Source organism: Lynx canadensis, chromosome X (assembly GCF_007474595.2).
Source record: "Lynx canadensis isolate LIC74 chromosome X, mLynCan4.pri.v2, whole genome shotgun sequence".
NCBI lineage: Eukaryota > Metazoa > Chordata > Mammalia > Carnivora > Felidae > Lynx > Lynx canadensis.
In genome coordinates, this window is record NC_044321.2 from 106,644,007 (window position 1) to 106,659,406 (window position 15,400).

General features: G+C 40.1%; 1 protein-coding gene across 4 annotated transcripts in view; it reads right to left on the bottom strand.

The window, feature by feature from the left end:
• Positions 1 to 3,643: 3,643 nt before the first annotated feature.
• MBNL3 (muscleblind like splicing regulator 3) overlaps positions 3,644 to 15,400 on the bottom strand; it is a 117,022-nt gene continuing 105,265 nt past the window's right edge. For 3 of the 4 annotated variants that reach the window (XM_030305862.2, XM_030305860.2, XM_032592237.1), the window contains 3 exons: positions 13,655 to 13,749; positions 12,620 to 12,693; positions 3,644 to 10,971 (listed from right to left, as the gene is read on the bottom strand). In XM_030305862.2, the coding sequence (XP_030161722.1) occupies positions 12,637 to 12,693; positions 13,655 to 13,749 (152 nt within the window). In that variant the 3' untranslated portion in view covers positions 3,644 to 10,971; positions 12,620 to 12,636. The remainder of the gene's footprint in view (positions 10,972 to 12,619; positions 12,694 to 13,654; positions 13,750 to 15,400) is intronic. The other variant, XM_030305863.2, reaches the window with a different exon arrangement.

Here is a 15,400-nt window from a genome sequence, read left to right on the forward strand (position 1 = left end):
ATCTCATTTTTAATTATATTTCCCCAACGGTGGTTTGGTTCGTCTGGAGTTGTACTGTTACAGAAAGCAAGGGGAAAGAGGAAGCTTGAGGGCAAGCCCAAGGCCCAAGATTGCTGTGTTGGAGTGTAGGCTTTATCCCCTAAGGGAGTGAAGAAGTCTGGAAGATTTTAAATCAGGGAAGCGAAATAATGAATTTTCGATCTTAGAAAAATGATCCCAGTAGGAATGTGGAGAGCAGATTGGGAGGGAGACGGGTCAAGTGGTATAGCACTAACTGTGGACAGGACAATAATCTTAGAATACTATTTAAGGGTTTTCTTGCTCTGTTATTACTCAAACGTTTTTCTTGGATTGACCTTTCCCTAAGCCCCCTAACAGTATCTGGACCTGTGTGTCTTTATTTTTACCACAGGGACATTTCTCCAGGATGTGGAGACTAGAGGACGACAGTACTGGTTGTGGCTGCATGTCTGACACTCCTGCGCCACTTTTCCTGAACGGTTTGAGTGCCCCTCCCCTCTCCCCCCACAATCTCATCCCAGTGACTCCTGAGGTCCGAAGCATCTTCAGGATCTACAGCATCTCTGACGATGTCCATCAGGAGAAAGGAGTTGCTTATTATAGAGGTCTCTACCATTGGCCGGTGCGCAGTTTGTGGTCAACACTTGATACTCAGCGAGGCCCTGAACAGCCACTGAACTGAGGTGTTACTGTTAACAGAGGTGCCTCGTTTTCTTAGTAGCCCCTACCTGGACCCCTAAATTGTGACCGTTGAGTGCCTGGATTCAGGTGAGCTCAGGTGTTTTCCTTGTATAACAACCGATAAACGGGTTGCTTTAACATGAGACTTTGTAAATAGAAATTGAGAAGTACCCAAACACTTTGAACTACACACGTTTATTAAATAGTTAACAAAGGCACATCAATAACCACTTACTACATATATGTGTGTGTGTGTGTGTGTGTGTATAAAATTAACACAGATATGTTTCTTTCTTAACTGCCAATTTCCCCAAGAAAGAATTGTTCTTCAGGTCATGAAGGCTAAAGGCAAAGTCTCAGTCCCGATCTTAATCTTACCCCCGCTCTTCTTGAGACCTACATTGGTCCTCAATGAGTTGACCATCATCTTCTGTGGCTGTAATACTCTTAGAAGCATGCTGACGGCAGAGACTCCTCAGATCCCTTCTGCATTCTCTCAAGTCCTGTCGGTAATCAACAGGCTGTCTGCGTTAACAGGTGCTGTTGCCACTGCTTGTCGCTGTTCAACCACTGACATTCTGTGATCTTTCACCGATTTCTCTCTTTGTACTTGTACATCCATGCAATGCACTGAATCATTCATGGGGGAAAACCTCCCTCGTTCGCATCAGGAAAATGTATGGTTTTTCCTGCGTCTCTTCTGCTTTGCCCCAGATGCCCTGCCTGCCTCTGCGCTGACCACAAGTTTCTTCTTACACAGATTGCCTCTTATTCTGATTTCCACTTTGCAAGGCTACGCTTTTGCTTCAGGCTTCTGTTTCTAAAGACAGGAACCGGCCCTCCTGTTCCTGTCACAAACCTCACCATTCCATCCAGGTGGCTGGCCTTTCTATCATTACCACTCTTGGCTTTTGTTCCCCCACATATCCATGGTCTTCCTGCCTAAGGGAGAAATGTAAATCCAGGCACTGAAAGGAAAATCTGGGAGGGCTCCGTTAGATGAGCATTTCTAGGACAAGAAAGACTAAAGAAAAAAAAATCTCAGTATGTGTGTCCATCTGTTGAATATTAGCAAGTATAGGCATTAGGCGATTACAGAAATGTGATCACGCGTCAGGCTTATCGCAGGTCATGCTCTTTACTACAGATGCTGACCACGTGAGTGGATTCTGGCCCGTGGGACTGTGCAATGTTTACTATCTTGTCACTATTTTGGGTTCATTATTATAGCAGAACTTTCCTGACAATAACAGAATTACAAGAGCCTTCTTTTTTGGCCTTCTTGAGGTCGTAAATGATGGTACCACTTGTCCATAGGAATTTGATCGCTGCCCAAATGCTGTTTGTTTCAGTAAAAACATATATCCCTGTCTAGGCAAGTGGCTGTCTGCTATTTGAGCACTGGAGAGTCATGCCTTTTTATTTTTTAAGTAAACTCTACACCCAACGTGGGCCTCAAACTTACGACTTGAGATCAAGAATCGCATGGCTCTACTGACTGAGCCAGCCAGATGCCCGGAGTCATGCCTTTTAAAATACAAACATTCCCAGGGGGCAGCACACAAACACTGCCAGTCTAAAACCATAGCGTGAGTGGTCTCTTAGATCTCAGCTCGGAGCCGCTCTCCGTAGCCTGAGGTGCCCAGCAGGGAAGTTCCGAAGGAAAAAAGCCCAGATTTGTCCGGGTTAGCAGGCCCTACAAGTTGCTACCTGGGGCTTCTAGGGAGCCAGAAGCCACCACAGAGAGACTCTTAGAAGAAAGCTGAACAAAGAGGTTGAAAAGCACCACGCTAACCTTTACATCCATATCCGGTTTTGCCTGTGGGTCAACTTCCCTCTGGCCAAGAGAAACTCCATTTTGATTGTGGTTGGGGATGCCTGCCCTGAATGCTTATCTATCATTCAGCAGCTTCGAAGAGGAAAACATAAACTGGATTCTGAAGGGGCCAAAGACCTTTTGTAAATGTCCAAGCGAACTGGTATTCATGCTGGGATTACCACAGACTCACAGAAACATGTACCACGCGCCCACGGGCTCAAAGTCGGCTTACGGAGAAGTGCCATAGTGGGAGGCACACGCAGCAGAAAGAGTAAAGCAGGGCACAAGGGACGAGGGAGCTCTTAGCTCTGTATGACTCGGCCGACACTGGATTTCCTCCCTGGCTCTTTGCACAGCTACAGACACGTGAAGAATACTTTAATCTGTCACAGCCTCTCATCTCAGCCAAAGCCTCTTCACCTGAGTTTTCTACCAGCCCGACTACCAAACAGTGGCCAATCCAGAGAAATTCCCAACTAGCGTTTTTTAAGTAGTTAGAAATCTGTCAGAATAAAGTATTATCAAGTTACATTTTGCTTTCTTAAAGAAGAAAAATCATTATCTGTTCATTCCAGCGCCATTTGTTGGAGAAAACCAATTTTAAGTGAGAGAAAACATTTCGATGGAAAAATTCATGCATCTCATTGTTATGAAACCATTGATGCCCATCTTGAAAAAAATGAAATGAACAACACTGGTTTCCTATGTGCCACTGAAGATGCAAGATAGAAATGAATAACCAGAAAATACAAACTTCTAATAACGTATCTTATAAAATGCCTCAGGATTTCTGAAGCACAATAGAAGCCAGTAAGCATTATCTCAAAATGTTTAGTTTTCTTTTACTAAAATACAAATGTGCCTTTCCGGTGTTAGTAACTTCACTATCAAAGAAATAATATGTCTAATACAATGAATGTATTATCTATATAAGTCATAATACTGAAGGCATATCTGGAAATAAATTTCTTCTATGCATGAAATAGATCTTTGAACCAAATCATAAATTTAAATTTTGTATTAGAATTACTAAATATTAGGGTTGATATACTAGAACAGGAGTAGCTTTTAAGTAAACTCCTAATGTGTGAATATGGATTCATAAAAAAAAGACATAACCAAGACATTTACACATTTTATTAAAAGAACCAAAAATAAACAATGCAGAAGTAGCATACTAAAATGACTGCATAATGCACACTTCTAAACACAAACAAGCAGTAGAGCACTATAATTTGGGGGGGGGGGAACAGAAAAAAAGTCAAAGCATCTAACCTATGATAGCAGTTGAGGGAATGAACTATTGCATTTTGGAGGCAAAATATGATGCAAACAGTTTACATTTCTGAACTATTGTGGTCATTATTTAAACTGTTAATTGTTGCATGTGGCTAATAATTTTCTTCTCCACGGGTATCTCAAAATGGGCATTCTTCTGCCCCAAATGTGTGCTTCCATTTTCTACATCATACTGGAACGTTGTTATACAAACATTACAGAAAGCTCTTTTAAAAAGAGTACATTTAGGAACATCTTTACATTTAAAAGATTGTAACTTGGGGCCGTGAAAACAAATGGCTCATTTGCAGATAATCAAGCACTAACAGTAATAATAAAAGGAAATTTATTTTGAAAAGGGCAACCCCAGAACCCAAGGGTATGATGGCCAGATCATTCTCTCAACTGCTAGACACAAAAGACACAGCAACAGAATAATTTGGTTTCCATCATGAACAAATAGCATCTGTATACAGACATAAAGCTTTGCAACCATGCAGTTCTATGACAGATAAATCTTTAGGTTGTGTGTTTGGGAGAAAAGAGCATGGCTTAAAGTTGGGTTACTTTTAGGTCTTGTTACAGAGGTATTTTTTTTTAATTAAAGTAATACAATGTAGAAGGTGTACAATGTAGAAGGTGAGAATTTTTGCAATACTTTCAAATAGTTGTGGCTTATTTTATAGTGATATATTTTTTCCTTTCGGGGATGCTATAATTGAGGATGGGTTCTATTTAAAGATCAAATTTCCTGGAATAATCCTGCTTTGGAGTAGTAATGGATGGTTCTTTCCAGGCCAGGTGGAGGCTCTGGAAACTGTATGAACTAGTCAAACTGAACCCTTTCCCGGGTTTAATAACAAAGGTCCCTTTTTGGCCTCGAGTCATTCACATTTTGCTCTACTTCATTCTCTAATTTGACTTACTGAGATAGAGCTACTGTGTCTGAGCTCCAAAGAGCGTGACCCAACGGCTGTCAGTGTGCACAACATGCCATCAATTAATCGGTTATCTTTTGTGATGCTTCTAGGTTCATTCTTACTGTTTTATAGATGATTCCTCACTTAAAATCTTACATGTCTATTGACCTCATGACAATGTATTCTCGTGGTGTACAGATGCACAAGGAAGTGTCAACACAAGAACACAGGGTCAGTTGGGAAAGTATGTTGGCGATGAGGTTGGACTTGGGAGTCCCTAACTACAGAAGGCATGAATGCTTACATTTTATACCAGTGGAAATGCTGGTCAGATGGTCGGGCTGTTAGTTGTACAGCTGACTCTAAATGATTAAGGGCTGAAGGGAGAAAAAGAGAAATTGCCAACCAACTGGCCCTGAGCTATTGGACAACCGTTAAGGCTTGGTTGCTTGCTGGCTTTGGCGTATCTTCCTGTCTCTGTAAATGAGGACCATCAACATGGGTAAGTGATACTAATACCAACTCCCTTAATCCCAGGGTGGGTAACTTCTCCAAGGGGGGGGGGTGACACACCCCAAGACGTGAAAGACTCCAAGTACCAATGGTCATCCATCTAACCTCATTGCCTGGAGATGACAAAAAGTGAAATGGTGACTGGTACGTGATAGGGGAGCTCCAATTGTCAGGGGCGGTCTGGTTAAAACATTCTTTTCCAGATCCATATGTAAGATTGGGACTGGTTCTCTTCTGTTAGGTCAAGCAGTGGGAGGCTGTAGCGGCACAGTGAAGCACTTTCTAACCTGGTAAAGGGAAGTCAGAAAACAGCTTCCACTGAACAGCTGTGCCAGGGGTATTTTGTTGTTGTTGTCAGAGGGAACGAAATGCCCCAAGCTGGCCACACTTGATTGTTAAATTAAGTCTTTCAATGGTTGCCGATTTGGTTTTAGGATATGGATTTTAAAGGGGGAAACAGTGGTGAATGTTAACAATTTGATTGTCACTGAAATGGGTATTAATTGATGTAACTGATACCTCTCAATATGGAGTTTTCTATCAAAGATGACATCTCTGTTGATCAGAATGGAACTCTCCATCTTGTAACTTACAGGGTGTTTTACTGCTTGCAACCATTGAAAAAAGAAAACCTTTGCCAGAACCCTGCCTGGTGTGTGCGTGTGTGTGTGCGTGTGTGTGTGTGTGTGCGTGTTTACAATGGAGAGTAAATTTAAAAAGCAAACAATCTGTGCTACTGGTCCTGCTTGGTAAAAGAAGAAGTACTGTCACTTTCAGTCAGTGCTATTAGCTGAAGTTGACCTGTTACCCGTTACCAGTCTTTTCTTTTGGTGACCTACCTGTAGCAAACCAGAAAGCTTCCGCAACAGCAAAGCAACATCAGGCTTTAGTTACGACTTCTTAAGCAAAATCCCCCTCTTCCTCAAGGCCTTAGAAATACCTCTATCTTACTAACTTTTCCACTATTACCACAGATTTCTTATATTAAAAAAACAAAAACTCCAAGCATAGTGTTCATGGACTATGTACATAAGTGCAAAAAAGGTGTTTCTCACACAGTCGCACCCTAACTGAGACCATCAGTTGGCTGCAGCATATGCCTCTCAAACACTGTTAAGGGGTCATTCCACAGTATCTTTATGCGTGGTTTTACAAATCGGAATTCATTTCAAAATAGGCTTTCATCATTCTTCAATCCTCACTTGGATATATTTGTGTGAGTACACAATTCCAGAAAAGAGAATTTTTGCCGTGACAGCTACGCCTCCTGCACGGGGTAATTTGGAAAACACAATGTCATGAAAAAAGGTCAGGTAATAGATTACAAATGCAATAATTGTGTTTTGAAGTCTAAACACTGTGGAATAACCCTATCCACACAACAAATTCTATAAGCTATAAAGCTGACTCTAGAATCCATGTGTTGTAAACTTTTTGATTCAAAAGTCATACAAGGACACACATTCAGCGTTTGCGTGGCAATTTGGGCTTCAAGGAAAATTCCGCTAGATCTGTTCTCTGAGTTTTGAGCTGTACCTTCTACAGGCTCATACTGTCAAAAACCATGTATAGTTTACAAGTAAAATTATTATCAAAAAAATGTGTCTAAAGGTAGCCATGTTGTAGTTTTGTTGCTCAAGCAACGACTAAATATAATTAGTTAAAAATTATTATTTGTATATAAAGTTAAGTTTGTTCTTAAACTGTGAGCTGTAAAGAATAACTATGGACTATAATCTCTATGTTGTCATGCTTCAGTATCAGTGTCAAACCTATCTAGGTGGGTTGAATACATGTAGTAAAATCCAACTTTCTCTAACTCTCCTTCAAAATTAAGTTCATGAGTTACTTAGATACAAAAAACGTAGTAAAATGAAAACCTTAAAAACTAAAAAAGAAAAATGGAAACATGGCACCAATCGGTGACTTGGTGCTCAGAACCCAGATCTTGTAATTAAATCGACAGTTTGATGACGCAATCAACTAAGTTTGCAAAAAAAGTTGTGACACTCTTTTCGATACTATTCATTCCGGTGCCTTTGACAGGCACTGACTGGTACAATGAAAAATCAGGCCACTATCTTCCTACATCTATTCAACAGAATTGGGGAATCAGATTTCCCTACTTCTATTTCAACGTGTGTAGAAATGGAGAAGAGACAAAAAGAGGACAACACTTAACGGCAAGATCAAAGTGCTTTCACATGTTCAAAAAACGGATGGCGAAGGTGGATGGAGGAGGGAGAAGATGGCTTTTCACGTGACAACGAACTACAAATTAGACTCTAGTCTAGACAAGTGAGATGAAACGCAACAGCTGGTTAGAGAATCATGCTCCAATTGTCAAAGTAAATACTGTATTTAAGTAGCAATTTTATGAATCCATTTGGTTTTAATTTAATCTTTATCCCTCTTTAAAATATACTTATGGTCACATAGTGCCTTTTGAAAAAAAAATTTTGGATACTACTAAAACCCTCTTAACAGATAACTTCTAGATGATTTTCTCTGTATACCTGACCTGTTTTATCCAAGTTTCAGTACTCTGGCCTAATTTTGCAAAAGGCTGAGTGAGAGAAGTGGACAAAGACAATAATTTTGGATAAATAAGAATAGAAGCCCTTGTCATATACAAAGCTTATAAAATGTTAACTAAGAATCACAAGTGGTTGGAATTTAATATATACAATTCATCCAGTAAATTGTTGTTTAGAGTCACTGATTAGTCTTGTGACTTGGCTTTTGAACTGCGAATTTATAGTCTAATGACTTTCCTTTCTTCTTTTCTTGAATAAACATAATTTGAATAAGACATTGCACAACTAGTTTAAAGAGTGCTATCTTAAAATTGCCTTTTTGTCAAAGTTCTTTCACATCTGATCAAAACTTTAGTGCTTTGAGTTTTCTTTCTTTAAATTCATTTACAAAGCAACTTGTAAAATGCCAGCCATTATCAAATATTATGGCACCAAATCTACAACTACCCTGAATATCCTTCACGGACCCTCTTACTAAAAAATAAGTCACTACTGATGTCTTCCAGTGCTCACAGCATCAGAAACACTGCTGTTCTCTAGGTTTCTTGTCTATGTGCATCTTCGCCAGGAGTTTCAAAGGTGAAATGAGACAGCATGCTTTTGCGGAACGTCGAATGACACAAAAAGAGTTCGTTCTGCACTGAAAACATCTCTAACCCCTTTAAGGAATACAACCAGTCTGGCTCAGGTGTATCCTTCCCCGATTTGTGGGATTAGCTCTGCCCTTCCGGAAAGGGACTGGCACAGTTACACAAAACTCAGCTCTACACACAAGTCATTTCACAAAGGCGTACACTACTTTCTTCTCTAAGAATGTTAAGATTTTGGGAAACAGAAATTAAGTGGTTCAAGGAATCAACAGGTAAAAGTCAGGACACCTCTTATTCTGTAACCCCAGGCAATACTGTTAACAGATGACAATGTCTTGAAATTACTGATGATCAGGATCTGGGATTGCGAATTAAGAACAACAGGCTATCACATACCAAACAGCTATTTTTTGCTCTTTTGTATCCTGAGCTATATTGATCTGCTTCGGGATGGGGTCTCAAATGTTCCGAAGCACAAACAATGTGAAACAGAGGAACAACAGAAAGTCAGGAGAGTTGTTCAGGGTCTTACTGTCACCGATCAGGTAGGTAGGTGGCCTTGAGCAGGTCACGTGCCCTAGGCCTCGGTTTCATCGATTGTGAGAAGGGTTTGCCAACTCCATCGTTCTGTGATTCAAATGCTGCTAGCCAGCTTAAGGTATCCTAAGTGGGAATTTTCTCTTTGCCTGTCATTTTCATGCAGGAAAATAAACCTGGTTTACATGTTAAATTTGATGATTGCATGCTTTCTAGTGAAATAATAAATATTTAGTAGCAAATACTATATCCTACGGTTCCAGCACGGTGTAAGAATAGTAACTTTAATCGCCGAGTACCTGGAGGAGCTACATCACATGCCATAGGAATCACTATTTTACTTGGTTATAAATTATTTCATAAGTATTAGTAATGTGAATTCAGCTCAGCTCTATGGGGTATAGCTGGCCTGTTTCATCCAAAGGGTGCTAAAAACCTCTCTATTATAATTTTCAAATACATATAAAAACAAACAGACCTAAATAAAGAAACAAACAAATGGCTGGGTTATGATAGGAGAGACTCTTGTCAATCAAGTCTGGGAAGGGCAGCACTTGGCATAGGCACCTGCTCCTTCACTGAAGGGGTCAGCAGAACTGGAAATTCAGTCGAATGGAAGCTAAAGACAATCGTGGACAGCCCTCCTATAAGTTTTAAGTAAATCAGAGAATAATTTAAAATGCCTTCCTACCCCGCCTCGCCACCCCGCCATTTCTCCAAACCCATACTCGGGCTCCAACTGTGATCAGTTGGAAGACTGTCCATCTGGGGGACAAGGGCCTCCCTTCGAATCAAATCTCCTTCACCCTGACTTTTGCAAGATTGGAGCTTACTTATTATTCAAAGACAAGTCTCAAGAGCACGAGCCATTTGTATTCAGAGAATGGCACTTGTGTAAAAGGTTACGTTGCAATGGTTTTTTACACACTTTCCTCCAAAATGTAAAAACTATCTCTACCCCTCCATCTCTCTGTTTAATTTATAACCTACAATTAGCATACCTTTAAGCCTCCAAGTAACAATTTTCAGCTGAATTTGACAAATGGCTCAGCTTTAGATGCTCAACCTAGGAGATAGGATCCTTGAACCACAAAAAACGTAACGGGCACCTTACATAATTCTTTTAGGATAAATGCAGAGAAATTCACTTACAGGTAAATTGTAATTTTGCAAGCTTCTTAAGGAGTGAGATTAGAGGTTCATATTTCAAGAAGTTTCCCGGGTTTTTTTGCAGGTAATTATTTCTCTCTCACAAAAAATACCTACTCACGTGATTGTATTATGCAAGGTCAGATCTGCAGGTACAAATTATACACATGCATGCTTATGAACAGGCTTTGAGCACACTCAAAAGTGAGGCCTTTTAAAAGTCTGCCCCAAGAAACCTACAGACATGTTCTAAAGAGAGAGAAAGCATATTAATATTAATCTGTAATGGTTTTAAACACAGATATTTCTGCTTCCCATTAGTAATATTTTAGTTGAAATCAAACACCACACATCTAGAGGAAAACACTATAGTATGTAAAAACCTAACACATCACACCACAGTACAATACAATACAATACAATACAATACAATACAATACAATAGAATACAATACAATAGTGGGAAAAACGGTATTGGATACATTTGCTACATTCTAAATCAACCCAATAGACTATTGTGTAAACAAAACAGTAAGGTAACACTTCAAAACAGATGAACATTTATCCACCAAGAATGCACAGTAAGCCAACAGTCCACTGTAGAGATTCACTCAGCATATTTGTTATTGGAAAATCACAAAGAATAATGCAACAAATGACAAAATGTTACAGTCATGTTCTACCTAATAATTCAGATAAGATAAATGGTAGTTTTCTATTCATGTTTTAACATCTGCACTGATGGGTTAATGTTGTATTTTTGTTTGAATTTGTTGGTTGGTAAGTGGGTTTTGTTTAATATATTGACTGTACCACACTTATTCTTGTGTTGGTAGAAGACCTATGAGAATATATATAGAAAGGCCATATGGAGGTTCTCACGGAGAGATCCTGATACTCCATAGCTCTGTTGTTCAGAATTTCGACTGAAATGGAAGAAGAAAGAAAGAGTGAGAAACATTAAAGGGTTATTGAAGCAGGAGTCGGGATACTTGTCTCTTGTGCCAGTTCTGTACGTGAACTGCCAATATATTACCCACCCTGAGTTTCATGTTCTACATCTGTGGAAATGGGGCTGTCAGAAATGGTCGCCAAGAGTCATATACCATGACAGTTTATGGTTGTCACTGAGCGCTAATGTACAGAATTGCCCTAAGTTAAGGCATTATATCCGCACAACGCTTAAACGTTTTGATGAACATCCACCCGTCTCTCTACTTTCTTCAACAAGCAAATATTAACCAAACTTTAAACTTTTTAATCTGAACGTTTTGGAGCCATGTGGAAATAGCCAAGGTGTGAAATCGAGGTATATAGTATTTTACAAAATTACAGTTTTGAACTTTGGGGAAATTTTCAACATCTGTTACACATTGAAGTGATTACGGTCTGCCAAATACCTCTATGTTTTCTAATGGAATCTGGCAGAAAGGAATCACGATTCTCAAACATGTACTGTTGGAAAGCTAATTATATTTGACCACTTTTGTTTACCTTGCTGTAAAGAAAGCAGCCCATGAGAATCAGGCAAGTGTGTGCAAAACCTATATTCTCATGTTTGGTGCTATTCCCAAGTTGCCACCATCCCAAATGGTACCCCTGAACACAATTACAAGGTACAGCTACCTCAGTTATTCCATGCCCTCGAAGGTGTCTTTTTAAAACACTCCTTAGGGTTGAAGGGACTTGTTTATCTAATGTGCAGTCAGCTGTAGGCTCTGCCCAGGACGGAGTGAGTGTTTGGAGCCAGTTCTGAGAACCTCAAATTTTCAATGACTAACATATGCCATTCAGAAGTGGTACACTTGTTGAATAAGTCCCTATTATTAATTAATTAAGATACCTAGGAGTCTTAAGTGGCTTGAAAAGTCACATTTTCCAAGTCAATGACTGCTCAAATTAAGTATGTGCTAGGGCTGCTCTGGACCAGGCAAAGAGGAGATCAAAGGTGTGTGGGGGGGGTGGGGGTGGGGGGGGAAGGGGAATCCAACAACAACACATTTCTTTAAAGCCATGATTTGAATGAAAATAATGATTACATTACTAAATTGTGTCACTCAAATTCAAAACAGCTGAAGCAATTCTGATAGACTTACATGGAAAGCAACACATAATGGCAGACTTTAAAAGCACTATCTTCTACAACATCATGGGAGAAGCATACTGCTTACTGGCTTTAAGATATTCATCTTAGTCAAACTGTGACAAAATTGCTTTGCTTTACTTCAGCACTAACAAAAAAAAATGAAGCTAGAGAAGTGTTAAAGGATTAAAATTCAAAAGTGATCTGTGCCTTGGGCTGACAAATCATACTCCTTTAATAACAGGAAAACATTTCAGAATTTGTAAGCTCATTGGGAAAATACAGTACCGGCTGTCATTTTTCATGGAAAAAAACTGCATTATTTGCTCTCCACATTTCAATTTGGACAGTTGAGAATGCTTAAATAAAGCTCTAAGTTATAAGCAATATCTATCAATGAAAATATTTACCAAAGCCCTTAGAAATGCAATTGTGTAAATAAAAGATACAACCTATACATATTATTCATATTAGTACTTAAAGCAACTTACTGTTCTACTGGTAACTTCTACATCTGTGAAACAAACATGCTGCTATTCAGTTCATCTATTGATAATGGGGGTATCTATAGTAGTAAAAAAGATTTTAGATTAAAATAGTTTCTCGAGAGAATTCCATTTATTTTGTTCACTGTTGGGGCATGGTAATTAATAAGCAGAATCATTTCACAGAAAAATTTAGACATATTCACCATATCCGCTAACAGTTAATTTTCCAGAGCACAGGTCTGAATGTGGTTTGTTTCCCCAATGGGTTAATGCTCTATATGCCGTGTGGTTATCGTACTTGTAAATGGAAGCAGCTGTGGAATGTGCAGTCTTGAAGCATGGTTACCACCTTCATAAGGCAAAACAGCCATAACATTACACGACAGTTATTCTACGTATCTCATTACAGTCTCAAGACTTTCCCACAGTTTAGAATTTGTCTTGTGACTCTGCCTGTAAGTACCTAAAGCGAATGAAAACCACCACAACACAAGCACATCTAATGTCAGTGTGAGATCTCTGATGTCATCACTGTGTGTCACTGAGCGTCAGTATGACATCTCTGATGTCATCACTGGGTAATGATAAGGATCTCTGTGCCCTGGAGAGAAATGTGTTACCTCGCTTTCTCTCCAGCAGATCTGAAGGTAAAGGTGATGACTGTACTAAATGAAAGTTGAAGCGCAATGACCAGAAAGATGGCAGTAAAAGAAAATAAATTCTTCTCTTGACCCGTGAGGAAGCATTTAAGGAACCCTCAGTATATGGATTTGAGGATTGGTGTGACAGCAACAATCGTGGATACGGCATATGAAGGGCAACCTCTGGTACCTGACCGAACATGAGAAAACTGGATTCATCTGAGGATGTGTGGCAGATTCGTCCTGCTAGAATATACGCAATGAGAAAAATTCTAAATGTCACAACGGCTCAACAGACACATAGGAATCTGGATCATCTCTCGCCAATCCAAAAAGCATATACTGTGCCTTACCAACACGCTGTAGTTATCTGAACAGGTAAAATAAATGGCCAAACCTGATTGCCTGCGGCTGTTGCAGCGAACGGAACGCTGGCGGCAGGTGGTGTTGCTGCAGACACAGTGGTAGGTGTTGCACCGTGCATCATGGGCACTTTCAGTAGGAAACCATGGAAGCAACACACGGAAGGGTGGAGGATTTATGCAGCCATGACATACACGATGGAATGGGGCGTGGTAGGTATCACAGCAACAAGCCATGTGACATCATCACGATGGATACACCAGGGTGCAACATGCAATCACAGTCAGTGCAAAGCAACACAGCGTGGAAGGGGGAAAAATTTAAAAAGAGAAAAGGGGAAAGCCAATTATAGTTACCATTAAGGAAAATGGAATCATTCTCAACCAGTTAGTTTTTTTTTGTTTTTTCGTTTTTTGTTTTTGTTTTTTTTTTTTTTTAGCAGAATCACATTCTAGTTGACTTAAAAGGCCACATTTTCAGAAAGGGTTACAAGGAGTGCATATGACAGAATCTGATTTTACCAAGGCTATCTATAGGAATACCTAGTGAAGCAGACAAGTGGCTGGTTTGCACATTTGAGTGTGAGTAGGGAAGTGTGGATTGGTGTTTGGGTTCACTAACTTATAGACCTGAGTATCGTCACTACATTTGCAGGTGCAAAGAGACAACTATAGATGTACTTACCTGATCTACATGCAACAACAACAACAACAACAACAACAACAACAACAAGGCAGTTCGATTGGTGGGCCTGTGTATGGTAGGGGAGCAGATATGAAGAATACGGTGGACTATGCACGCAGATTTTTAAGTACGGCTTTGGCAAAGCCCTTGGAAGTCTAGGCTATTTATCAAACAAACACACAGGGTGCTTCATGGTAAATATATGGCAAAATCTGGTCTTCATCCCACTTATTACAGCCATGACTGTATGGCTACCAGCTGTAACATCTCTCTCAGGATGGTTTCTTTCTGCCTTTTCTAGTCTCTAGCCCATTTTGAAAGCTTTTTAGGTGCTTTTCTCATTCCTGGCTCATTTTGGAAAGCAAACGAAGGAATTAACGTGTGAATGGTGAGTGTGCATATATAGTAATTTATGTCTACATCTATTGAATTCAGAGTTTCTGAAAGTCTACAGAGCGAGTGAATGGCAAGGAGAGAGGAAGATCAATATACACCATGTCACAGAAACCACAGATGTACCCCAAATGGTGATCAACAGAAATCCTGTACTTGGCCCTTATGTGCATCTCCGGTTACCTGTTACCTATAGACACCCCTTACTGTATCACATGCCGATTCGGCAAACACTCTTGTTTTCCCTTTAGGAGCACAGCAACTATACAGGATGCAGTGCCACTGAAACACACAGTTTGCATTCCTACACAGAGCTCTTAGGTGCAAAGACAGGGGTACGGAGTCACAAAATGTGAAGACACAGACACGTTTTCCCAACTTGCAGATGTCTGTTCTAACCACATGCGTACGATGCTCCCGTCAGTATCAGTGGAAATGTTTCCATTTCCTTCAGGGGACAGCCAATCCCTCAGTAACACTAGTCCCTTTTGGGTTCTGCATCTACTCTGGGCAACCAACAGGATGAAGGTTAAGCCGTGGCAAGCTCTCAAATAGGATGAAAAGCACTGGATTGATATGAGATGGTGGGGGGGGTGGGGTGGGATAATTCCTCCCTGTAGCACACAGAGCTATTTTCTCCTGGTCCGTGCCTGGTTCCCATGGACTATAGGAGCTGGGAACTCCTGTACCAGAAACAAGTCAC